Below are 26,403 nucleotides of genomic sequence, written 5' to 3'. Positions count from 1 at the left end.
GAAAGGTAAATCCAAGATATTTAATGGATTTAACCTGATCAATAGGGCGCTTATCAATTCTCCAGATATGTTTTATCTTTTTTTTGGTAAAGACTAGGACTTTGGTTTTTTGGAGGTTAATTACTAGATCTTCTTCTAAACAGAATGATGTTACAGTTGCCATCAGTCTTTTGAGACCAATAGGGGTCTGAGATAACAAAACTATATCATCTGCATATAATAGACAAGGTCTCGAAATACGAGAGAGCATTGGAGGGTGCGATGAAATAGGCCCAAGGCTAGTCACTAGGTTGTTTATATAGATGTTAAATAATAGGGGGGCTAGTACGCACCCCTGTTTAACACCCTTTGAAGTAGTTATTTGCTTCGTTAAATGGCCTTTATTATTGCATCGTATTTGTAGAGAAGTGTTTTGATAGAGACCTTGTATTAGTGCTAATAAACGCCTGTCTATACCCAGATTTTGTAGTTTCAGCCAGAGTCTCGGTCTAGATATTGTATCAAATGCAGCTTTTAGGTCAACAAAAGCTGCAAATAGAACACTACCCTTAGAGCTACTATATTTGGAAATCAGATGCTGTAGGACCAAAGTGTGGTCGCAGGGAGAACGTCCAGCTCGAAAGCCAGCTTGCTCTGGTGCTAATAGGTCCTCTTGATTTATCCAATCTGAAAGTTTTCTATATAAAAAGGTAGCATAAAGCTTAGTTATTATATTCAGCAGACTTATTGGCCTATAGTTGGCTGGGTCCAGATGAGATTCTTTTTTAAAGATAGGTATTATTATTGCAGCGCCCCAACCTTCTGGAATGACCATCGAGGAGTTGATCTTGGTAAATAAGTCAGCCAAAAAGGGAGCCCACCAATTGGCATTTAATTTGAAAATTTCCGGGGGTATGTTGTCAGGCCCTGGTGCCTTATTTAATTTGAGAGAGTCTATAAGGTCCAAACTATCATCAATGGTGACAGGTGGCCAAATTGGAAATTCCATTAAAGGGCTTGGTAACACCTCGACTTCAGGGGAATTTGTTTGATACAGAGTGGCATAGTATCTTTCCCAGACAGCTGGGGGTATGGCACAGTCTAATTTAAGGTTGGATTTCGGCCATTGTTGGGCTATTATATGCCAAAACATAGTTGAATTTTTTAGTTTTGAGGCGTGAATGAGACTTTGCCACGTTTGCCTCAGAGCCCAGTTCTTTTTTTGTTTTAATTAGCTGTTTGAAAGTTTTTCTGATCTCTCTAAATTTTTCTAAGCAGTCAGGAGTTCTGTGCAATTTATAATCTTGATGTATAGATTTAACTTGCTTTTTGATTTCAAAGCACTCTTGATCAAACCAAAAATTCTTCCTACACCCAAGTCTTTTTGAAGTAACCAGAGCATCCTTTCTGAGAAGACCTTGAATGGTAATTATCAGTTGGTATAGATGGTAATAAGGCACCGTATCATCAGAGTTTAGTATAGATTGATTTTTAATGGTCTCTATTTCTAAGGAATTTAAACTATCAGAGATCTCCTTTTGGAATTTGGGAACCCATTTTATTCGAGGAGGACGTATTTCTACTTCTGTTACATCAAAGGTATGAAGGACTAAGACAGGGGATTCATTGATATCTTTAATTGAAAAAATCACTGGAAAATGATCACTTTCAGGACGGGCCAAAACTTTACAGCAATCAATTAAGGCAAAAATTTCCTGTGATACAAATATCAAGTCTATGGCAGATGCTCCTCTGGCCGTTAAATAGGTTAATTCCCCTTCCAAATCTCCATTTGTACGGCCATTCAGCAGTAATAAATTTAGCTTTATAGACAGTAACATTAGATATAGTCCTGCGTAGTTGGAGCCCTTATCCTTAGATTGCCTCGTAGGAATATTTGATGTCCCTTCTAACTCAGGGGGTTCTAAATGAAATTTCGTGTAAAGGTCATTATCTGAGGAGCCCAATCTGGCATTGAAATCCCCTGCTAATATTAGCATAGCTTCGGGGAAAGAGTCTATCAAGTTTAACAAGTAGATCTCTAGATTCTTAAATTGTTTTTTAATCAGATTTTTATTATTATTGGGTGGAATATAGATGTTTATAATTAGATATGTAGAGTGGAGAAATTTTAGTATTATTGCAGCTGCAAGACCCAAAAGCGGGGTCAGGGGGAGAATTTCAACTTGTATCTTGGTGGTAACTAAAATACATACTCCACCTTTAGCTCTACCACCGCTAGTACTTGGCAAGGCATCCATTGTAAAGGGCAAAAAGCCATCCAGATATATTTCACCTATTGACCAGGATTCTTGTATTAGGATAATATCATATTTAGACAGAAAATTCTTGACGGTTGGGAGTTGTATTTTATTAGCCCAGCCAGCAATGTTCCACGAAATCAAGTTCAGCTTCCAGTTGGAAGCGGATGTTCTTGGTCAATTCCTAGAATTTACTAAGGACCTTGGCTGAAGTGTGGTCAGTGAGGGACTCTTTAGTGGTTGAATATTGGTGCTTGTTGGACTGGTATGGACATTATTGAGTAGACTAATTTGGCCAAAATTGATATCCCCAAGTTTTGAATCCCTATCCGGCTTATTTGGTGTTTGAGACTTTAAAGTCATTAATAGAAGTTCCATATTTGTAATTATCTCTTTTTTTGCATCTCCAGATAAAGAAGAGAATGAATCAAGTAATAATAGCTCTTCAGGAGTAATTTTTCCATTATTTAAATTAACTGTATCATGAGTATGGCATAAAGTTGTTATAGGCAATGGAGATCGATCGTTAGGCATTTCAGAAGTGACATTGGATTGTATTTCGTGCCTTCCTGTAATAACTGATTTGATTAAAGAGCTCTAGCAAGAGTTATTACACATTTCAGGTATACAAATGGGAGGACTTCTTTATTCTTGTTAGCCTGTTCTGTGTAAAATCTGCTGTAGCTCAGGCTAGTGTTTATTGTGACTAGTGACACAAATGTGAAATGCTTATCCCAAAGAGGATTGCCAGAACCCTGCTTTGTACTCTTTTTGAAGACATGTTAAGATTTTTTTTGTTGGAACAGATATTTATGAGTTAACCTTGTTATCAGTGTATTTTTGGACATTAAATGTATGTTGTATTTTTAAATAAGTTATTTATTATTTTATTATGTTCTTTATTGTTAGTGTCTTTGGGGCAGGATATAGATTTTTATATAGATTTTGTAAAAAGCAAACAAACATTTTTTAACTGTGATTGGCAGATGAACAACATCTTTAGAGTGTCCAGGAGAGCTGGCTGTGTATGAAAGGGATGCTTAATTTGCACACATGGCACAGTCCAGAAAGGAGTTTGTTCAAATACTGACAACAGGTGCTTGGCAGCTTAGACTGCTAAAAATGCCTTCAATTTGAAAGCCACCATCTCAGTATTTGTGTAACAGAGAACACAATGTTTAGTGCCCAGTACTTTCTTCAGTTGGACATTCCTATGTTAATCAGTTGGTGGTAGAGTTGAACAGAAAGAATCTGAGAAACACATAAAGCTAGTCTGCAGCCTTCGTGGACCACAAGATGTCACACTTTCTCTTCCACAGTTTATTCCATATGATAAATCGTCCAGAGGCAAATTACCATTCAGCAACTCATTCCATTGTCTACTCAATTTGTAGAATACCAGAGCTTTAAAATAGATAAAAATAAATGCATATAGAGTTTTAAAGGGCATAAAAGTAACCTCTGGTCAAACCTTCTGAGGTATGTAAAATCAAAATCAAGTTATATTCCAATAGGCATCTTGTGGGCCAAAACAGGCCCAGAAAATTCTAATCCGTAAAATAGAAGAACACAGGAGAACACAATCACAGATTTCCCACATCATGTCTCGTTTGTCCTGCAGTTTCTTCCTACTCCCCTCACAACATTCCTCCCCAGGTCTATCTCTTCTAGCTGTCCTTAATGCCTGTTGGCCAAATTTTACACTGCGTGTGCACATGCACACACATGCACAGTCACAGCATTGCAACCAGGGCTAAAATCAAAGTGTCCACAACAGGGTGAAGGTGTGTTGCCAACCCTGGGATTAGGGGTTCAGAGGGTAGGTCGATACCACATTGCCTTAGTACTATCCCAATTAAAGTGTATACATTTGGGGAGGGGGAGCATCTATAAAAGAGAGAACTAATTTCCTTTCTGTCTATTGACTCTGCAAACATGAGAGGGAAAACTTTAATCTCAGTACTGGAGGTTTAGAAATTGGAGGAGTTCCATTTTCTCACATGCTTTGCAGAGTTAATAGGTTGATATGGAAGTTAGTGCGCTTCCTAGAATATCAGTATCACTGACTGAGGAAAGGAGGGGAGGACCAAACGGACAGAGATTAGAGGTGTCTAAAGCTCATCTCCTGCTGTGCTTTCCCTTGTGTACTCTCTAGTCCTCAGTGGCAAGTCTGTCTCTCTCTGCTCTCCTTTGATGTACTTCACATACCTGCTGCACACTGTGCATAATAAGAAAGTCACTCTCTCAGGCCCTGTCGGTGATGGGAGGAAATTCTTCTCAACAGGTTTCAGAGATGAGGTCCCCTGGCACAGAATGCTAATGGACATATTTAAATTAATGGAATGAAGGCTCCTATCAAATATTTTTCAAAATTTCTGCTGGAAAGGAGATGGTGAATCTTTGTTGACCACGTCTAAGCAAGTACAGGGCAAGGAACAATGGATTTAGGTGACAGAAAAAATGTACCTTTAGCCTGTTAGACTAATCCAGCAATGGACAAATCTATTTACAGAGATGGTAGAATAGTAGATAGTTTAGGTAGACATGGCTTTGGCTTAGGATAGGAAGTGGGCATGTGATTGGAGTGGATAAACCATGGGATTTTCTCTGAACCCCTAATTCTATGTGAGTTTAAATTTCCAAGGCTAGGGCTCTACATTGGAATGCCACAATAAAAATTCTCAACCAGCTCAGTAGGCCAACTGTGTTAGGACTTCGGGCTGAAATAACTGAACAGCCACAGAGTGGCTACTAGAATTTCCACAAGACTTTATATTTTGTTTCACCTGCGTTCCCATTTGTAGACAAATCTAGAGGCTTGAATAGTTATCATTTATTCTAATCTAAAGATGCATATTTAAAAAGAGGAAATTTTCTATGAGTTCAAAAGCACTAATGTAGAATAAGAATCACAGGATCACAATCATTTTGGACCTTCATTTATATGAATCATTGGTTACTGGTTCCAGTGTCTTTGGGATAACATATTACTCTTATTTTTTTAAAAAAAACACATACAAGGAGATCACCAAAAGCTGCTCCCTTCAGGTTCATAGCTGGGATCAGAATTAAGAATTCTCTCTGGTTTCTAAGTTTCCTCTGCTAATGGCAAAAACAAGATTTTGTGATCACACAATAGGATGTAATAGGATGCCCAAGAGTATATTCGCATTCACCTGGAAACTACTTTCTTTTTAATTGATATCTGTTCCTGATCTGGTTTAACTCTCAACTTCATCCCACCCCTCCATGGATACTTCTCCAGATGAGAAGCCATCACAACAGTGAACAAGAAGCCTAACTAGTTCATGCTTTTTGTTGTCCCTTCTCCAATCCACTACAGCGTCTCCCAGTGGAAAGACCTGCATCACTTCGGATGCATCTTTCATCAAGGGGATTATATAGTGGCTGTGAATGACCTGCATGTCAAGAGCATGGATGAAATATCTTTGTTCATAAGTAGATCCACAAGAAAAGAGGTAAGATCCAGCAATTTAATTAGTTAGGAGTACAGCTCCTAGTTGTGAATTAGTTTGTGGCAATTAGTCGTAGGCCTTATCTAGACAAATTTTTCAGGCCAACCATTTTGTGTATACCATTTACCACTTACAATCTCCTATGTGGCCGCTCATATGTTGGTCTATAACAAGCATCTAGTAGTTTTTCCCCAGGGCAATAAGCGGTAGCAGATCTCCCACCTTCAGCTTCCAGTTTTAATTTGAGTGTGGATTCACTGGACCTTAGCCATGGTATCTCTTTTTAATGCTTGAGCTCTGGGACATAAAGGAAGAACTCCAGCCTCTTCACCAGACAAGTTTATTTAAATGTCCTTAATACAAACAAGAAAGAAATAACAATTGGTGGTTTCATAGAATATTATGAGCATTCAAGCTGCTAAGGTGAGAATCAGTCACAGCGCTAGGGGAAAAAATACAAGTTCTGTGGAGGAAATTTTATTTGGACTGGCGGAGAAGTCTCACACAGGGCCCAAGGACAGCATGGGCTGTTCCACTGGTGAGAAGATAAACATCCATAATGAAGAAGAGCTGAGCAGACAAGCAAAATGCAACACGAGTAACTGAGCAAGAAGGAGGCAAGGAGGCAGAGAAGATAAAGGGCAAATTGTCCAGTAGGTGGGAAGCTGGAGGCAACAGTAGGCAGTGGCTAAGAAGCAGGAGGACAAGGGTGAACAGAAAGATAAATGGAGGTAATGGAAAGCTGAAGACAAGGTCAGGGAATGGGGGGAAGAAGGGCTAATTAAAAAGTAGCATTGGGTTAACAACATTCACGCTGGTCTTAAGGACAAAGAAGACTGGTTATATGTCGTTGGAAAGGCACTGGGATTTGTGTTTGTCTCCTATTAAGTCTCCTGTTGCCTTACGTCTGTCCCAGAGTTCTCTTTTCTCTTCACATGTGGCCATTTCCATTGTATAAGGACACTCTACATCACTAGTAAACATTTAATGCGGTTCAGGTTAGGTGATCATAGCCAGCCATAGACTCTTGAGGCACACCCCACAGTGGGTTGATTGGCTGTACTGGCTCAAAACAGGTGACTTAACACTGTGAATTCATACTGTGGTAAATGATCTCTTAGTAAATGGTCATCAGTTATCTCTCCCTCGTTTGCTTTGAAATTGCTAGAAAGCGCAGGTGTGATTTTGTTTTAGTCTTCTTCCTAAGCCCTTGCATGAATTGCACAATCCCCTACTCCTAGACTATTTCAGTGGAAACAGTGTGCAATATTTAAAGGTAATTAGAAATTGAAACCACAGACCTCGCCTTTTAATATTGTACAGGTGCAAAGGAATAGCAAAAGCTGTCTGGAAGCACAATTAATTGATGCTGCAAGGCTAAATCACTAGGATTAGATACTGCTAAACTTGCAAAGGTATATTGGGAAAAGATCTATTTATGAATTGTCTATAGAAAGGGTGGTATTCAATGTTAGTCTTACTCATAGTAGACCCATTGAAGTTAATATGACTAATGTTGGTTCATTAAATTCAATGGGTCTACTCTGAGTAGCACATAGTTGAATACAACCCAAAGTTGCTAACCATTGTATTATGAATATAAAGATTATGCAGGCCTGTAAATTCTAAAAAAATGAATACTGTAATAGTTTGCACCTGTTTTTCTAAAGGTGAAACTGTCTGTGTGTCGACTCCCAAATTCAGAACTTTTACATGCTCAAGGATGCAAGTGTTCCTAATGGAGACAAATAAAAATGTAAGTATGTAATAGCCCTGCCTATTCTTCTATGCACAAGTCATCAGAGACACAGTTAATGTATAAGCAGGTTTAGTTTCTGTATAATTAATGGGTTTAATTTCAAATATTGTGGTTTCACAGGCTTGTTATCACAGCTCCTTCTAGGGCTAGATGTTACTTGTTCCAGAACTGGCACAATTTTAGACCTTCCTTTCATGTCCATTATCAGCGCTAGAGTGCACTGAACACTGTGAATTTTTCCCTCAGTTAGAAATATACACTGTGAAGCAAATCCAGATTCCCTAAACTTGTGTTTGCCTCAATTACAATGCAAAGGGACATTTTCACAGGGAAACCAATGGTCTGTGTAATGTACTCATATTTTAACAGCTAGCACCAGTAGCTAGTGGCAGTCAAAAACACCTTGATGTATGATCTACTGAAAACGTTATTGCACTCAAAATGAAAAATATAAATGCTGAGAAAATATAGTCTCTGGTGGGTAGGAACGCATGTCAAAATACAATTTAAACTGCATAGAGTACAGTAACATGGGTTGGGTATACCACATATACAAGCACCTATAATATACAGAGTGTATTTGATAAATTTATGCATGTACAGCCAGGTCTAGCATCATTCCTGGAATTGTGGTTCTGAAATCAACAGATTCTGAAATCCAGTCCAGAAATCCAATACCTCTGACCTTCTTTGTGAAAAGGCAGGATCCAAATGTAATAAGTATATTTTCATTTGTTTCTTGTTGCAGAATCTCCATTGATGAGGATCTTACGTCAAATACAAATGAGAATGTGGTAACATCAGCACAACAAAAATCACAACTACACCAGGACTTTATGCAGCACTCTCATAAAAATGTAGTATGGTGATGTTCTTCTTCCTTGGCTTATCTTTGATAGCAACTTCATTTTGCAAGACATCCCTACCTTTCTTATGACAGGTTTTTTTTGTAGCACTGAGTACAACCAGATTGTACCAGACTAGGGCAGGATTATTCCCCTGCAAACTTTGAAGGCAATAGTATTCAGAAAAGTTTTTGCCACTGTAAATAACCATACAAGTATTTCAAACTCTTTCTGGAAGAGTTTCTATTGTTCATACTGTTGCTTGGCATCTTTTTCACCGCTTCACATTCTGCACTACCATGAGAACAAAGATCCTCACACCCTCCATCTGTACCTTCCCACTGTGGTATCAAATATCTGCTTTGCAAAAAAAGCTGAAATAAAACAAAACACACCTTAAAGTCAAACTAGAGATCACCCTGGAGATTATCTTCACTTGGAGCTGATGGGCAACTTTTTCTTGTTGTTGTTATCCATATTTATGATTTAACTAATAGTCTTATGATAAAAGTTTGGGGGGTTTTTTGCTGAGTTAGTTATGACTATTGTTGAAGAATCCATGCTTGTTCTCCATCTTTCTCTACAGCAGAGACTTATGTCAAAAGTGTTTTTGTTGCAATTATTAATATTAAAAAAGATATTGAGGTAGTATAGCTATAATGCTAAACCATGGTTTAGCAGTACATACGCAAACTGCAGTAAGCCCAAGCAAAATCCCTGGTTTGTGTGTGTTTTTCCCCCTTCCACTCCTCCACAGCCACAAAAAGGACTTTGCTCACATTTAATTTCACATTCTACAAATTGTGGATCATCATTACATATGAATCAGTTATGGTGGTTTAAAACAAACTCTAGTCAGTTTCAAAACAAGCCAACTTACAACTCTGGCTTGTTTAACTAGAGTTTGTTTTAAACCACAGTCCTGGTTCATTCATACCAACGAGCAAGAGTTATGGAAATTAAGTGAAATGCTTCCATCCATGTGGCAGGATGAGACAGGAGGGGTCTTTCCTCAGGTTAATTACAACTCCTACATGAAGCACTAAACCATGATCTATCATTATGTGAGAACCAGTGGGTGCTGGTGCCCACCAGACTTGCTGGGACTGCTATGGGGCTGTGGCCGATGAGGTCACAGCCAACTGCTGTTTTCCCCCCATCCTCCTCCCTTGCAAACATACTGTGGACACTTAAACACTGCAGTTTTACAGATAGCACCTAATTAAACTGTAAAGTGCCTTACTTTGGTTCAGAAGGGGTCTCTGCTGTCACAGTAGCTTCTCAGATGGGAGAAAAGTTGTGTGGCCTCCACCTGTTTTGGTTCTTTTCCCATCCTTCTCCTTTGCAAACAAACTGTGGGCAGTTTTAATAATACTGAACACCTAACAGACCATTAGTCTTACGCTCAGTCTCATGAGTGTGCACACAGTTAAATCATGCCTCCTCAGTAGTGAATAGAAACCTAGATCTCTGCTCATTCAGTAATGCTCTCCCAATCCTGTTTAAAAACAGACATGTACAACGTGAGTGAGCTGCTGGAAATTCACATTTAAAAGGTGCGACAAAAGGCTTTAGTCCTATGCTTGCTCTCATGAGTAAGCCCCACAGAACACAGTGGAAGTTTACTTATTTCTGAATAAGATGAAGAGGACTGTGTTAGTAACCAGCAGCGCTTGGAAAGTTCATTTTAAAAAAGGAACAAAATAGTTCAGTTCAAGTTCATCCAATTGCACTTTTAATTCATACTAATTTCTGCCTTCTACACACAAGGCACAAGAGTGCTGCTGTCCCCCAGTGCCAACCTTCAACCATGCAAAGAACTCAACTGAAAAGTAAAAAGAAAAGAAAATATATATTTGGGCAACTTGATGCCTGGCTTTTTCCCTGGTATGCAGAAAGAACCTCCCTGACCTGGAGCAGTGTATAAATAGTCATAAGTAATCCATATTCCTAGATAATAGTCATTGGCTGAAGATTTCCAGAGTTTTTTTTAAATAAAACCAATCTAATAAACGGTAAGCTCCAATTGGCCAGAGAAAAACATATGGCAGGTGAGGAAAAACAAGAAACCAAAATGTTAGAAAAGGGAGTCTTTTACAAAATATGATCAGTTCTAAATACTGTAGCAGGAAGTTCTGTAAGTTCCTTCAGAATTCCACTGGTGCAGGGACTCAGACATTCACACAAGGTATCTCTATGTTTCTTGGCTTTTATAAAAGGGATTCCTTCTCCTTTTGATCAACCACATCTACACAGGTTCCACCTCCTTACTCAAAGTGAAATTGGGGCTGGAAGTGTGCAACAACCCCACACATGTCGTCTTACTGGATTGCCAGGATGTCTGTTTTCAACTGCCCCACACCCCATTATTAAAGACAGACTTGAGGTGAGACAGAAAATAAACATCGAGTCCTCTTGAAAGTACTACTAAGGTTTTTGTTTTAATTAAAATAATTATAAGTTCTTGCTCTTATTGTGAATGATAGTTAATTATCTTGCACAAGCCCACATTAAATATCCAGATACTTTAAATAAATAAATAAAATAAATGTTAAAGGTCCAGTCCAGTCCATTCCTGGGGCAGTTTGCAACCCCAAATCTCCTCTCCCTCCCACCTTGACAATAAAAGGTCCAGTCCAGGTGCAGCCCATGAAGAAACCAGATTCTCCCCACCAGCACCTCTACTTATAATGCCAGCCAAACAGTTTTTACAGGCAGTTTGCCACCAAGAAGGTCCACTTCCCTCCACCCTGATAATTAAAAAGGCCCAGTCTGGCCCATGAAGAAACCAATCTTTCCCCCACCCCATGATGACAGCCAAACATTTTTTAGAGGGCGTTTGCCACCACAAATCTCATTTTCCCTCCACACTGACAATAAAAAGGTCTGGCACAGCCTGGCCCATGAAGAAACCATATGCTCACCACCACCACTGCCACTTTATGATGCCAGCCAAACATTTATAGAGGCAGTTTGCCATCAAGAATCTCCTTTCTCATCTCTTCCTCCTACAATAAGTAGGGTCCATGAAGATACCAGATTCCCCACCCCCACCCCATTATGTTGTCAGCCAAACATTTTTAGGGGGACGGTGTAAACGCCGGAACAGAACGGAACAGGCCGGAAAGGGCCCTTTATAAAAGAAATTGATGCCAAAAACACTGGGATGTGTTAGAGACACTTGAGAACAACATTTAGGAACAAAAACCATTCTGATAGGATTTTAGTAACCCTTTAACAACCAAAATGCCCTCTGGAACGGAATGAAACAGCCCGGAACGGCGACTTCCCAGTGAGCCAGACCTCCCAAATTCACCAGTCCCACATGACTACATGGGATGCATGCAATAAGACACAAAACTTCCACATAAGCCACGTTCCATGCAATAATACATCTTTCTGAACAGAGCCCAGAACAACATCTGAACCAGCCAAGTCTATCAAATGCACCAGTCATGCATAACTGTATGAGTCAACGCTCTGGGCCACAAGCTTTCACAGCAACCACATTCACTTGCATACACACAAGCAAAGAGTTGTGCTATGCGCTCCAATTGTTTTCAATGGTATATAGCCAAATATAACTTCAGTTAATTTAACAACAGAGACAAATTTCATTTGATGTCAAATTTAAATTGGTACTGCTGAAAGTTAAGGGCACACTTCTGTATTTTTGTGAATACTTTGATTCTCTTATGTTGCTGTAATATATATTAAAGATGACCTTTCATTCCAACGAGCGGTAGTGTTTATTTATAAATTATAGTCATCTACACAAAACATCCTGAATGAAATGTTGATAGTATGCAAATTTAACTGCAAAACAAATTGTTCCAATAAATATTATTACTTAGTTGGCAGCTCTAGTAATGATTAATGAGGTATGTGTGTGAAAACAATATAGTACATTGTTGTTTTTCTTTCCTAGCAAGGTTTTCGTAGTAAGCTATACTAGTATTGAATGCAACTACAGATAGCTTTTGGTGCTAGAGAACAGCTGCAGTTTACTCTTCCCACCAGGGGCACTATAAGATCTGCTGGTCTCTGCAGAGACAGGATGATCCCTTCTTTTTTCAGACCAAAAAGGCAGCAGCCCAAGTATGCTATATTTATATTGTGGAGGTGGCTCAGTGGCAGCAAGTAGTGTCTTCTCTCATTACCTACAGCAGAAAAGCCATGAGTAAAAGCCAGCCGACTTGCCTCTCAATCTCTCTCTCTCTCTCTCTCTCCCCAATTCACCAGCCATTCGGAACCTAGTAGCAGACCAATAGTGCTGCTTAGTGGACCTACAAACAGCAAGAAAGGGTATTGCTGATCACCCCAGGGGTTCCTGGGTCATCCTGTGTTATCTCCCATTTCCCAACAAAAGGAGAGGCAGCAACGTGTGCGGTTGGTGAATTTGGTAGGTCTGGCTCATTGGGGAGTCACTGTTCTGGGCTGTTTTACGTAAAAGCGTATTTAGCCTGGAACGGGTATCAGAACATGGTTTTTGTGGATGTTTTGTGTCTTATTGTATGCATCCCATGTAGTCACGTGGGACTGGTGAATTTGGGAGGTCTGGTTCGCTGGGAAGTCACCATTCTGGGCTGTTTCATTCCGTTCCGGATGGCATTTTGGTTGTTAAAGGGTTAATAAAATCCTATTGGAATGATTTTTGTTCCTAAATGTTCTCAAGTGTCTCTAACACATCCCAGTGTTTTTGGCATCAATTTATTTTATAAAGGGCCCGTTCCGGCCTGTTCCGTTCCATTCCGGCTTTTACACTGTCCCATTTTTAGGGGCTATTTGCCTCCATGGATCTCGTTTCCCGTCTCTCCCCTCTACAATATATAGGGCCCAGTCCGGTCTATGAAGAAATGAGCTTCTTCCCCCACTCCCATGCTAGCTAAACATGTTTTTGGGATCATTCACTACTACTCTTCTCAATGAAATATATATCTATACAGAGAGAGTGAGAAAGAGAGAGAGAGCAGTGATCAACTCAGAAGTTGAACAATAAACTCACAGTGATGTATTCCTGATTTCAAAGACTGGTAGGCTGGATAGTCACAGAAAAGAAAAAAAAGCCTGTGGTTGCTGCTGCTTTAAGGTAGTCCTTGCAAAAGGTGGAGAAAGTACTGTGATGTTCCTATATATTAGTGTATATATGGTAAGTGCTGGTTGTTTAGAGTATACATGGTAAGTAGTGAAAGAGGAGGGGGAGTGAATGGGCAAATAGAATGCTTGATGATTGGCTGAATGTTTAAAATGGCTGAATGGTATAAATGAAAGGATGACAGGTAAATCTGGGTGAATGTGAGGTGGTGAATTGTGGAATCTGGGGGGAGAAGAGAAAAAGTGGATTGCTTGGTGGGGTTTGAGAGAGTTGTTTGCCAGGAGAGAGTGAAGGAGGGAGGTGGAGTTCGGATTAGTATTGAGTAAAACCATATGCTTATGTGCCTTAAGAAGAAATCTTGTTAATCTTGTTAGCTTTGTTATCTGTAATAAATACTTAATTTGGTTTACCAAAGGCCTGATCCTTGGCTGGGGTTTCACAGACCAGAAGGGAGGGTAAGGTAATGACCAAGGCTGAAGGGGAACTGTAACAAATGGTGGCAGCGGTGAAGAGAATAACAATACCAGTATTCAGAGTCTCTGGGAATACTAGTATTGGGACGTTACTGGTGGTTGACTAGCAGGGGGATCTGTTGAGATCTGTGCTAGAGCGGGGAGAGAAATCATAAGAGAGAGCGGTCCGGACTGGTGGAGTCCCTGGTGGTGCTTAGAGACAGGCAGTAACCACGAGCAGGTAGGAACCTGACAGGGAGAGCCAGGGAAGGACGCCTCACATGTGGTGTCAGTAGCGGTGGGATACGAACAACAGAGAATCCAGATACGAATCAAAGAGAGTCCCAAAGACACGTGGTGACAAAGGAGACTACGTCACAGGTGTTGGCTGTAGCAGTGAGATATGAATACTAGACAATCCCTAATAGTTGTGTGGCAAACAGAAATAACAAAACAAGATTTCTTGTGAGAGTGACTGGCAAAGAGTGAGTGAACTCAAACACCATGGCTGAATACATAAAAATGAAAAGAAAGGAGCTGGTGGAGAAGTGCATAACATTCAATTTACCTCATGAGGGTAAAGGGGTAGATGAATTGAGGGTAGCACTTATAGGATTTGCAACTGCCCAGCAAAAACAACCTGTCAGAGAAGAGACCCCAGAAGGATATTTAAGCAATCCCGCTTATATAGAGTACTTGAGAGAGAAGTTGAGGATGGAAGGTGCAGATAAGGAAAAACAGAGAGTGTTGGAAGCTGAGAGATTGAGGATGGAGGCTGAGGAAAAAGACAAGCAGAGAGAGTTGGAAGCTGAGAGATTGAGGATGGAGGCTGAGGAAAAAGATAAACAGCGGGAGTTGGAAGCTGAGAGATTGAGGATGGAAGGTGCAGAGAAGGAAAAACAGAGGGAGTTGGAAATTGAGAGAATGAGATTGGGGTTTGAGGAGAGGGAGAAGCAACGAGCATTGGATGCTGAATTACAAGTAGAAAAGTTAAAATTTGATAGAGAGAAATTTCACTCTGAGGAGACAAGGAAAGAGAGAGATGGAGCAAAAATAAAAATTACTCCAAAGGACTTTGCTGTCTATGAGCCTGGTCAAGATCCTCAAATTTACCTCAGCACCTTTGAAAAAGCAGCTCAGTTGTGGGGGATACCTGAAGATAAATACATGCAGTATTTATCAAACCTGATTAAAGGGGAATTGGCTGAGGTATACCAATATTTCCCCTCAGACAAGCCCGTCACCTATGCTGAATTCAAAGAAGCAGTGTTTAAAAGATTCAGACTGGGGCCTGATTATTTTAGAAAGCTTTTCAGAAATTGCCAGATACAGACAGGGAGGTCTTTTGTGGAACTGGGAGCAAAGTTGATGGATATATTTGGAAAGTGGATGAGTAGTGCCAAAGCTCAGTCAGTGGAAGAGGTGAAAAGCCTCATGATACTGGATCAATTATACCATCAGTTACCACCAGAAATAAGGCTCCTGGTCAAAGACCGTTCCCCTACATCTGTGCAGGAGGCCGCAGAGATGGCGGATCACTTTGCCTCTAATAGAACTGGCTGGGTGGGGAAAACATCAAGAGAGTTTAAACCCAGACCATATAGTGCTGGCAGAAGGGATGTGGTACCACAGCGAGTGAGTCCTCCATTAAAATCTGAAGGGCACAGGACACCCCAGAGTGGATCTGTGTACCCTAAAAGTGAGGAGAAATTATGCTACAAATGTGGTAGACCAGGGCACCTACGTTTTCAATGTGAGGTTGCCAACCCCATTAGTAATCCTGCTCAGACAAGGGCAGTGAAAACAGAGCCCAAGGCTTTAGAAACAGCAAAAAAGGTTCAGTTTTGCCAGATAAACTGGACAGAAGTAACAGACCTTGATTCAAGTCTGAGAGAGGAAGTGAGAGTACAAGGGGCAAATTATTGGGCATTGCTTGATACTGGTGCCGCTCAGACATTACTGAGGCCAGATTTAATAAAATCTGAGGTAATATTACCTCAGGAAACTGTGACTATCCAAGGAGTGAGGGGTCAACCAGAAAGTTTGCCTGTGGCCCTGGTGGAAATGACTTGGAGAGGCCGAGAGGGCCGATATAAAGTAGGCATTAATGCCCAGCAACAAGAACCAGTAATACTGGGAAGGGATGTAATGGGCGCCCAAGGAAAGATCTATGTAGTGACCAGACAGCAAATTGGCAGAGAAAAAGAAGCCATATTAAGGGGGGCTGAAACAAACAGGGTGGAATCTGTTAACCAGCCTCAGGTCACCATAGCAACCACTAGCAGGCCTGCTGAAGAAGACAAACTGTATCAAGTGGTCTCTGGGGAAGAAGCAGATCAATTCAGGGAAGAGCTGCATAAAGATATAAGTCTGAAGCAGACAAAGGAACAAGCGCTGACCCAACAGATTCCTTTCACTGACAAACTGAGGAATCAAGTTGTGTGTGAGAATGGGATTTTATATAGACTGTGGATGCCTGCTGAGAGAAAGGGTGAATGTGAACCAGTGAAACAAATGATGGAAGTGGTGAAAGAGAATCTGAGTCATGCACAGGAGAAGCAAAGTTACTGGTATGACAGAACAGCCAGAGAACGTGTGTATGATGTGGGAGATATGGTTATGGCGTTCATACCCAGGAAACATGACAAATTACAGGCTAACTGGGAAGGACCATATACCATCAGAGAAAGGCTTGACACAGTGACATATGTAATCACCACAGACCAATTAAACAAAAGCAAAGTGGTTCATGTAAATATGTTAAAGCCTTACCATACCAGGGATGCAAAGGTGTTGCAAGTTACCTTATTCCCTGAGGGAAGTGGGCCTGAACTTCCAGATTTGGTACAGGAAAGCAAAGACAAAGGAGGGGTAGATCAAGTGGAATGGTCAGAGGAGGTGAAGGAGGAAGTAAAAGAGGAGATTCTGAGAGTTTTGAAAACCTATAGGAATCTCTTTAGCAACAAACCTGGCCGAACCAGTATAGTTATACATTCCATTGATACTGGAGATCATGCCCCAATCAGATCTGTTCCGTACCGTGCGAATGGGAAAGTTTTGAATGAGATCAAAAAGGAGGTGGAAGATATGCTGGAATTAGGAGTGATCAGGGAATCCATCAGTCCCTGGGCCTCAAGTATTGTCCTGGTTCCGAAAAAAGATGGAACAACAAGGTTTTGCATTGATTATCGGCTAATCAATAAAATTACTGTCCCAGATGCGTATCCTATGCCTAGGGTAGACGCTATGTTAGAGTTATTGGGGGCAGCAACCATTATCTCTACACTAGATCTCTGTAAAGGATTTTGGCAAATGGAACTAGACGAGCAATCCAGAGCCAAAACTGCCTTCAGTACACCAGATGGGTTATATGAGTTTGTGACCTTACCCATGGGACTAAGGAACTCACCAAGTTCATTTCAGAGGCTAATCAATACTGTGTTGCGAGGCATGTCAGATTTTGCAGTGGCCTATATCGATGACGTGGCCATTTTTAGCAAGTCGGTGCCTGAGCATGTCCAACACCTGACAACAGTATTGGAGGCCTTAAGAAAAGCAGGCCTCACAATAAAAGCTAAGAAATGCCAGTTTGGACTAAAGGAAGTAATCTATTTAGGACATAAGGTGGGGAGTGGGAAAATCACCCCCTTATGGAGCAAGGTGGAGGCAATACAAGCATGGCCGATCCCCTTAACCAAAAAACAAGTAAGGGCATTTCTGGGTGTGGCTGGTTTTTATAGGAAGTTTGTGAGAAATTTTGGGGAAATAGCAACCCCCTTGCATGAATTGACCAAGAAGAAGTGTTCTGAGCGTGTGGTATGGACGGATGAATGTCAGAAGGCTTTTGATCTGCTGAAGCAAGCCTTGTGCCAAGGACCCATATTAATAGCACCAGACTATGAGCAACCATTCATTGTGGCTACAGATGCGTCAGACCTCGCGCTGGGAGTCGTCTTGCTACAGGGGAGAGAAGGCACCAGACATCCAGTGGCGTATCTGAGTCGCAAGCTGACGCCGAGGGAGAAAAACTATTCGTCGGTCCAGAAGGAGTGCCTAGCGGTCGTGTGGGGACTGAACAAGTTGCGCCCATACGTGTGGGGACAAAGATTCACAGTGACTACGGATCATCGGGCCTTGTTATGGTTGCAGACTATGAAAAACCATAACACTATGCTGCAGAGGTGGTCCTGGGCCCTACAGGACTATCAAGTGGACTTCCAGTTCATCAAAGGCAAGGACAATGTACTGGCCGATGGACTTTCCAGGCAAGTGGCTGGGACTGCAGTGACGTGACCAGACAGAGGAACAAAGAAAGACATTTTCCCCATAGAGACTTTTATTTGTTAACGCGACGTATAAATCCTGGAACAGGAATAATACTCTGCAGTTGTTTAAGGGGGGGGAAATGTGATGTTCCTATATATTAGTGTATATATGGTAAGTGCTGGTTGTTTAGAGTATACATGGTAAGTAGTGAAAGAGAAGGGGGAGTGAATGGGCAATAGAATGCTTGATGATTGGCTGAATGTTTAAAATGGCTGACAGTATAAATGAAAGGATGACAGGTAAATCTGGGTGAATGTGAGGTGGTGAATTGTGGAATCTGGGGGGAGAAGAGAAAAAGTGGATTGCTTGGTGGGGTTTGAGAGAGTTGTTTGCCAGGAGAGAGTGAAGGAGGGAGGTGGAGTTCGGATTAGTATTGAGTAAAACCATATGCTTATGTGCCTTAAGAAGAAATCTTGTAAATCTTGTTAGCTTTGTTATCTGTAATAAATACTTAATTTGGTTTACCAAAGGCCTGATCCTTGGCTGGGGTTTCACAGACCAGAAGGGAGGGTAAGGTAATGACCAAGGCTGAAGGGGAACTGTAACAAATGGTGGCAGCGGTGAAGAGAATAACAATACCAGTATTCAGAGTCTCTGGGAATACTAGTATTGGGACATTACTGGTGGTTGACTAGCAGGGGGATCTGTTGAGATCTGTGCTAGAGCGGGGAGAGAAATCATAAGAGAGAGCGGTCCGGACTGGTGGAGTCCCTGGTGGTGCCTAGAGACAGGCAGTAACCACGAGCAGGTAGGAACCTGACAGGGAGAGCCAGGGAAGGACGCCTCACAAGTACCTCAGTCTCACAGAAGAGCAACAAGCAGTTTGCAAATGCATGCATTTAATTGGCTCACATTGAAATGTGTGCCTCTGAGCATTGGGGAAGCAATTCAAAGTCTTGCCCTAAAGTTATGGAATTCCCAGTGCATTTCTGAGGGACTCCTCCTGATTTGTTAGAGCTTATACTATAGGAAATAATACCAATATAGAGGTGCTGAGGGGACCCCTGCCCTCCTTAAGCCACTTCTACTAGAATTTATTACTATTATTACCCCAGAGACAAGGGTGGGACCATAGCAATGATTGTGATTGGCTGTACTATGCAAAGATGATTGGCCAGAACAAAAGAGGGTCAGAAACAAGTCCAGAGTATCTCTAAATGTGAGGTATTGTATTGAATATAAATGTTAGGAACAGAGAAAGTACACTGGGCTATAGGTAACGTACTGAATATGAACGTAAGGAACAGAAGGGACTAGACTATAAGTTTGGGGCTTTAGGGTGGGCAGTGCCCCACCTGCCCTTAGTGAGGGGTCTCCACTGAACCAGCCATTTGAGTAACCGTTAAATCAAGGTTAACTATTTAAATAAGCACCCAGATTTACACAGAAGTAGGAAGGGGGGGTTAATTCAGTTCACATTTAAAGCTGAATCTATCAAATTCATACTTTCCAAAACAAAATATGAGAGCCAAAACACAGAATCTTTTGAAATTCACACTTTTCTAAATTTTGCAACCAACCAACCATTGTTTACAAAATGTTTACAAAAATAGGGGAAAGTGTGCATAAAAATGAAAATATGAATGAAAATAGCATACAAAAATGCATTATATTAAGATACATTGCTTGCAAAATGAATGTATTTGTCAAAACTGCATACAAAAATGTGTTTATTAGGAGAACGTCACTAAAATGTTGAAGAATTTTCATGAGGATTTTTTAAAAATCACAGATTGCTGCAGAAATGTAGAGAACTGAATTTAAGATTGGAAAAATAAGAAACTTGAAAGAACTGAAACTGCAGTATTGTTCCATCCCTCCACGGGAGCATAGATCCTATTGGCTTGGACATCTAGGAATTCCAAATATTCTACTATATGGGTGGTGGTTTTGTTTCTGCTGTTGAAATATGGCAAGGAGAACTATGTGTTCTATTCTACAGAAATCAACCAAATTATATACTTCTGTTTTGGATAAAATCATAGCTGTAACAGACAATGGTATGCTGAATTAGTTGGCTTCTGGTGGATGGAAAACACTAGGAATGTGTATGCATACAGTTTCAATCAATCAGTCATAGTCAAATAATAGTCAAGGTCTTAAGTTTTTAAGCACTTGTCAAATTTGGTTCTTTTGTTGTTATTTGGATCTATTTTTAGTTTTCTGGGGGGACAATAAGGAGCCTGCAGCAAAGAGGCCTTATTTCAGCTGCTAAATGGGATGACTTCTATTGTTTTCAAACTTTTCAAGGTGCAAACATCACAGCAAGCAACAAGTGTCAACCAGTGGTGTATTGGTCCCAGGTCACGGGGGTTGCTGCCCCGCTAGGTTTTTTTGAGGCAGGTCGTGGGATGGTCCCTTCCTTTCAGCCTGGATTGGCCATTTGGGCTGAGGAGGAAGTATCTGGCAAGGACTGCTGCTGCTCTTGGGCATGCTCACCCGGCAGGCAGCAGGCTTCTAAGGTGGGAAAGGAAGGGTAAGAAGGAAAGAGGCGTTGGTTTACACCCACCTTTCCCAACCTTTGGGTCCCCAGATGTTGCTGGACTACAACTCCCATCAGCCCCAGAGAACATGGCCAATAATCAGGAATTATGGGAACTGTAGTCCAGCAATATCTGGGGACCCAAAGGTTGGGAAAGGCTGGTTTACACACTTCAGGAGAAGGAAGATGCACTACTGTTATTGCTGCTGCCTAGCATGGCACGAGCAAGTGCCCGCCCCTTCATCTCGTGTCACTCACTCAATTGTTGAGTTGCCACATCAGAAGCATCCCAAACCCTGAGATTTCAGGGGCGGCCCTAGTGATGTCATGGGGGCAAGCCTTAGTGATGTCACAGGGGTGGGCCCTAGTGATGTAATAAAGCATGAGACATTAAGCATCAACTATAGATGCTTGGAGCATACAATTCAAACAAAAACATTTCTCTGATTGGAAATTAAGATAGAAATCTTAGCTAAAAGATAGAACCTGGGTAGGGAACATTTAATCTAGCCTACTTGCTTCTGGGAAAAAGGGTTTAAAGGCCCTTAGGCCAGGCCAGTTACCAGAAGGCCATTGTAGAAAGAAAGCAGCCTAGTGTTGTGGAGATGTTAGATAAGAGCACTCATGAGTAAAGATGGATGCCCCTGAAGGCTGCAATTCTAAACAACACTTACCCCATAGAACTCAACAGGACTTACTTCTGAGTAGATACAGTTTGGCTTGTGCTGTTGGTAAAGCTTGACTAGGGATCCTTTGCAAAGATATCCATATCCAAGCAGGGTTGACAACCCCCTCCCTGGAATGTCCTACCCATACCTTTTAACATGGCTGCTCCAAACATCTTTACAGATTTGATTCTTCACTTCAGAAAGAGGTTTGAGAAATGAATAAGAGAACAAGATTCTCTACCCTTTTCTGTCTACCTTGTGGGCTGCTATAAACCCAATTCCAGTGAGTAATAATTGACAGAGAGAAAACACACATGGTTTGATCTACCTTCACAGACAACAGCCTAGGAACAACAACAATTGCAGCCACACTTTCCAGTTTGTGAATTTTCTTTTACCACTATTGGGCAAGAAACAAACCATCATGCAATCAAAAAGGTGCATCATCAGTGGGTTTAAGGGGGTTGAGCTGAGTGCATGGAACCACTATTGTTGCTTCTATGGATGTAAGGGAGTGAGGTCAGAGGTAAATGAAATGCAAACAGAAAAAGAAAAACAAAAGACAGTGGGCTCATTCACACAGGAGCTAAACTTTGTAGTAAAGACGCAGTTTTTGCCATCGTTATAGATTTGCAAAGTGCATACTTCCTACTTTCACAACCACAGCTTTCCTTTCATATTAGTCGGCATTTCTCTGGAAAAAATTAGTATTGCTGTTTCCTTGTGGCCCTGCCCCCAATTTTACATGTTTACTCCCTCCGGAGTATGGATTTTGCTAGTGGAAAAGGGGAGAGGTGTTTTGGTTTCATTGTTTCTTGTCAATTGCATGCCTCTCCTGGCTGAACCGGGACAGCTCAGAGTGCAATTGACATGAAACTGATTAGAGGGGGGAGTGAGTGAAAGGAAAAGTAGGCAGCAGCTGTAGCAGTCGGTGAAAAGAATTGGGGTCGTCTCCTCCCCTTTCTCCTTAGCCCATCCCTCGGTGACTTTCCAGACACAGAAATACAGATGTTATGTGCCTTCAAGTTGATTTTGACTTGTGGTGACCCTAAGAATCAGCGACCTCCAGTAGCATCTGTTATAAACCAGCCTGTTCAGATCTGTGGCTTCCTTTATGGAATCAATCCATCCCTTGTTTGGTCTTCCTCTTTTTACAGATCATAAATGTGGCTCTGTTAAGACTCAGTAGTTGTAGTTCTTTCAGTAGACGGTTCTCACAGGAAACCTGGAACATATGCAGCCATTCCTAGAAATGCTTCGGGCATTTCAGATTTCCCTTGAATATCTTGATCTTGTTGGGGAAGGGCCACAGCTGAGTGGCAGAGGATCTGCTTTGAATGCAGAAGGTTCCAGGCTCAATCGCTAGCATTTCCAGGTAGGGCTGGGAAAGGCTCCTGGTCTGAAACTCTGGAAAGCTGCTGTTAGTCCATGTAGACAATACTGAGTTTGATTAACCCAGTTGTTTGACTCGGTATAAGCCAACTTCCTATGTTCCTATTTGTCATAACTGTCTTTTCTTATAGCTCACACAATGTTTGACATAGTAGTTGACTATGGCGTAGGTAGATCTTGCTTTTAGGGCTGGTGTTAGGGTTGCCAAGCTACAACTTGGAGAATGCTGAAATGCAAACCCTGCCTACTGTTGCCAACCCCCCTTATTCTGGGACCCCAAAGCTTCCCTACCGCCAACGATTCCCTGAAGCTTTCCCGTGTTCCATCAGGTGTCACCAGAACTCCCCTCTCCCTTCCCCCTATACCACCCCAGGGGCTGCCAGAACTCCCTTCTCACCCACCCTCACCCCAACCCCAGGGGCCACCAGAAATGCCCTTCTCCTTCTCCCCACCCTCACCTGAGGGGCCCCTCCCTTTCTCTCCCCCCATACCACCACCCCAGGGGCTGCCAGGCTTCCGCTCCCCTGGCTGGTCACCCACTCAGCTAGTCAGGCCGAGCTCTCTGCCTCACTGCTGTTGCGGGCATCGCTACCACTGCAGGCCCCCCACTGCTGCTGCAGGCCTCCACTCCAGGCCTTGCTGCTGCTGCAGACCTGCCACTGCTGCTCTGGACCTTGCTTGCCACTGCCACCACTCCAAACCTTGTATACTGCTGCCACAGGCCTGCTCCCACCACTCTGGGCCCATGCACCACCTCACCTGTAGTGTGACACTTACAAAAATATAATATAGGTGGAGGGTGCGCGCAAATTCCCTCCTCTTCCCATAACCTCAGCTTTGTAGCATATGCAACTGATTGGACAGATCTATTAACCATATGTAAGGCTGGTTACACATAATACTAAAACATGCATGAGTTGGAATGAGCCTGACCAGCCTCAGGCTTGCATTCTCTTCATTTCCCCTTCTCCCGCAGGACAGGAAGAAGGACTGCTAATGTTTTCATTGGTTTTCTCTAATCTTGACTCATAATGTATGAGCCAGAGACTGTGTTTTAAAAATGGGTGGGCAACCTTTTTCAACCCAAGGACTGCATTGCCTCATGGATAATCTGCGAGAGGCAAAAGTGGGTGGAGCCACAGATGTGTGACTTACATTTAAACATAGGGTTGCCAGGTCGGAACCATCGAAAAACCTGAGAAAACAGGGGCAGGCCCTAGTGATGTCATGGGGGATGCCCTAGTGATGTCACGGGGCCAGCGACATCATGGGGCGGACCCCAGCGATGTCATGGGGTGGGCCCTAGTGACATCACAGGGGCGGGCCCTAGTAATGTCATTAAGCATGATACATTAAGTATCAACCACAGTTGCTTGGAGCATACCATTCAAAAAAAAGTCTGATTGGAAATTAAGATAGAAATCTTACCTAAAAGAGGGTGTTCCCAGGTCCAGCGGAAGTGACAAGGTCATTCCTTCTCACCGGCTTAGGGAACATGGATACAAAATGGAAATGGACTGCCTTCAAGTCGATCCGGACTTATGACAACCCTATGAATAGGGTTTTCATGGTAAGCGGTATTCAGAGGGGGTTTACCATTGCCTTCCTCTGAGGCTGAGAGGCAGTAACTGGCCCAAGGTCACCCAGTGAGCTTCATGGCTGTGTGGGGATTTGAACCCTGCTCTCCCAGGTCATAGTCCAACACCTTTAGGGAACATTTAATCTAGCCTACTTGCGGACTTCCCAGGAGATTGCTCCGCCTGTGACTGCCTCTGAGACGAGCTCTCGTCTCAGAGGAAGCTTTTTCAGTTTTAAAACCAGTCAGAAGGGTTTTTGACTGGTAAAAACTTTCTCCCAGGGAAGGGAGAAATGAAGAGATCATCCACAGAAGCTTCGTTGTGTTTTTTGGGGACTGGAATTCATTAGGATCGCCTATGAACGAAGGTGTAGCCAGCAGCGTCGGACGGAGCCAGGGAATTCAAGCAAGCTCAAACTGACTAAGCGAGACGTTTTTTTTTCTTCAAAGAAAAACGGATTTTAACAGGCAAGCATTCTTCTGTCTACTCTTATCATTTAGACTAAATTGTTACAGTAAAAGAGATTTGTTAAAGAATCAGCAACAAAAAATCCCTGGGTGAGTTATACCTTTCTCTTTTATACACGGAATTAATGAGGAAGAAAATCGAAATAGCTTATCTTTGTTTATATTGCAAAAAGCTGGCATGGAATTGAGCATTATAAAGATATAAACAGATGAGGGGCATCTAATCTGAGGAGGAAAATCGGATTTATATGAACATTTGAGTACTTTATGTCTGGGACTATTTTTTCTGGTCTACTTCATTTTGACGAATCTGCTTATTCTTTATGCCACTAACTATTTTGATGCTGTGAACTAAATTTGTTTTGCACTCCTGGTCACATAAGAGATAAGGCAGTTTGTGCTGTCTAGATGATGATGTCAACAGGCTTGGAATATTAACTCCTTTGTTGCTGGAAAAAGAAACAAATTGCTCTTTGCTTGAGAATAGTGGCTATATTGGAAATTGAAGGGGCTTTTTTCTGGTCCTAAGAATGACAATCAAGAAAGTGGCTGAGACCCTGGATGTACAGGAAGGGGTTTCCTCTCTAGATATGTTCCAGAACATAATGAATGAGATTAAGATAACGAAACAAGAACTGAGACAAGGCAGACAAGAGATGAAAATTGAATTGGCAAAATGAAACAGGAGCTGAAAGAAATAAAGGATTCTATGAGAAAGGAGGTAGATGAGATCAAAGATATAACTGGACAAGCAATAGAAAATGAAATACAAATTAAAGGGAAGGTGCAAGTTCTGGAGATTGGAATTGATATATCAAATGTGGAATTGGAAAAAGACGTGGACTTTATGGCTGTGATGGATCTTAGAGATAAAGATCACTGTTTGGAATTTAGCGCTACCTCTGAAGGATTTGATGAAGATATCAGAGATAAAATTATCAATGTTTCAAAAAAATTCATGGACTGGAATGATTTGATGGAATTTGAAATAGAGAAAGTTTACAGAATTAACTCCAGATATGTGACAATGGAAAAACTCTTAAGAGATGTGCTTGTGGATTCCGAAAAAAAGAGGATCAGAGATATGACATTACAACAACATTTCAGTAATACATCTAGAATTGACGGCAAGGAAATATTTGTGACGAAGGAAATTCCTATCAGACTCTTACTATATGACTATGACAGCAAGATTATTACGTGTGCAAAGATGGAAGATGGACCTAATACTGATAATGGAAGAATAGCTATTGAAAATACTGGACTTAGTAGACTTGAAGAGATGGATCAATTGACATGTTTATTTGGAGAAGAATCGATGGATATATTTCTCAAGGAATGGAAACCTCTCTTTGACTTTTTGTGGAAAGAACAAAATGATATGATGTTAATGAGATTTGATGATTAATTAATATAACCATTGGAGGAGGAAAGTGACTTTGTAATATATTTAGGGACAGGTTTGTTATATACTATAGACTTATAGCTGATCTATGACAAATCGGAAGTCAACATACTTCTTATTGTATTAGTTATTAATTTGTTTATTTGTTTTTTCTCTTTTTGGTTTGTTTTGTTCTTTTTGAAATTTTGAATAAAAATTAATGAGAAAAAAATTCAATAA

The 26,403-nt window shown here is 41.4% G+C and overlaps 1 protein-coding gene across 3 annotated transcripts in view; it reads left to right on the top strand.

Moving 5' to 3' along the window:
- PLEKHS1 (pleckstrin homology domain containing S1) overlaps nucleotides 1-12,016 on the top strand; it is a 60,196-nt gene extending 48,180 nt beyond the window's left edge. For all 3 annotated transcript variants that reach the window (XM_061634385.1, XM_061634386.1, XM_061634387.1), the window contains 3 exons: nucleotides 5,584-5,719; nucleotides 7,387-7,472; nucleotides 8,224-12,016. In XM_061634385.1, coding sequence (XP_061490369.1) covers nucleotides 5,584-5,719; nucleotides 7,387-7,455 — 205 coding nt within the window. In that variant the 3' untranslated portion in view covers nucleotides 7,456-7,472; nucleotides 8,224-12,016. The remainder of the gene's footprint in view (nucleotides 1-5,583; nucleotides 5,720-7,386; nucleotides 7,473-8,223) is intronic.
- Nucleotides 12,017-26,403: the final 14,387 nt, after the last annotated feature.

This window comes from Rhineura floridana, chromosome 7 (genome assembly GCF_030035675.1).
Source record: "Rhineura floridana isolate rRhiFlo1 chromosome 7, rRhiFlo1.hap2, whole genome shotgun sequence".
Lineage (NCBI taxonomy): Eukaryota > Metazoa > Chordata > Lepidosauria > Squamata > Rhineuridae > Rhineura > Rhineura floridana.
Note: the sequence above shows the minus strand (reverse complement) of the source record. Positions and strands in the feature narration are given on the sequence as shown.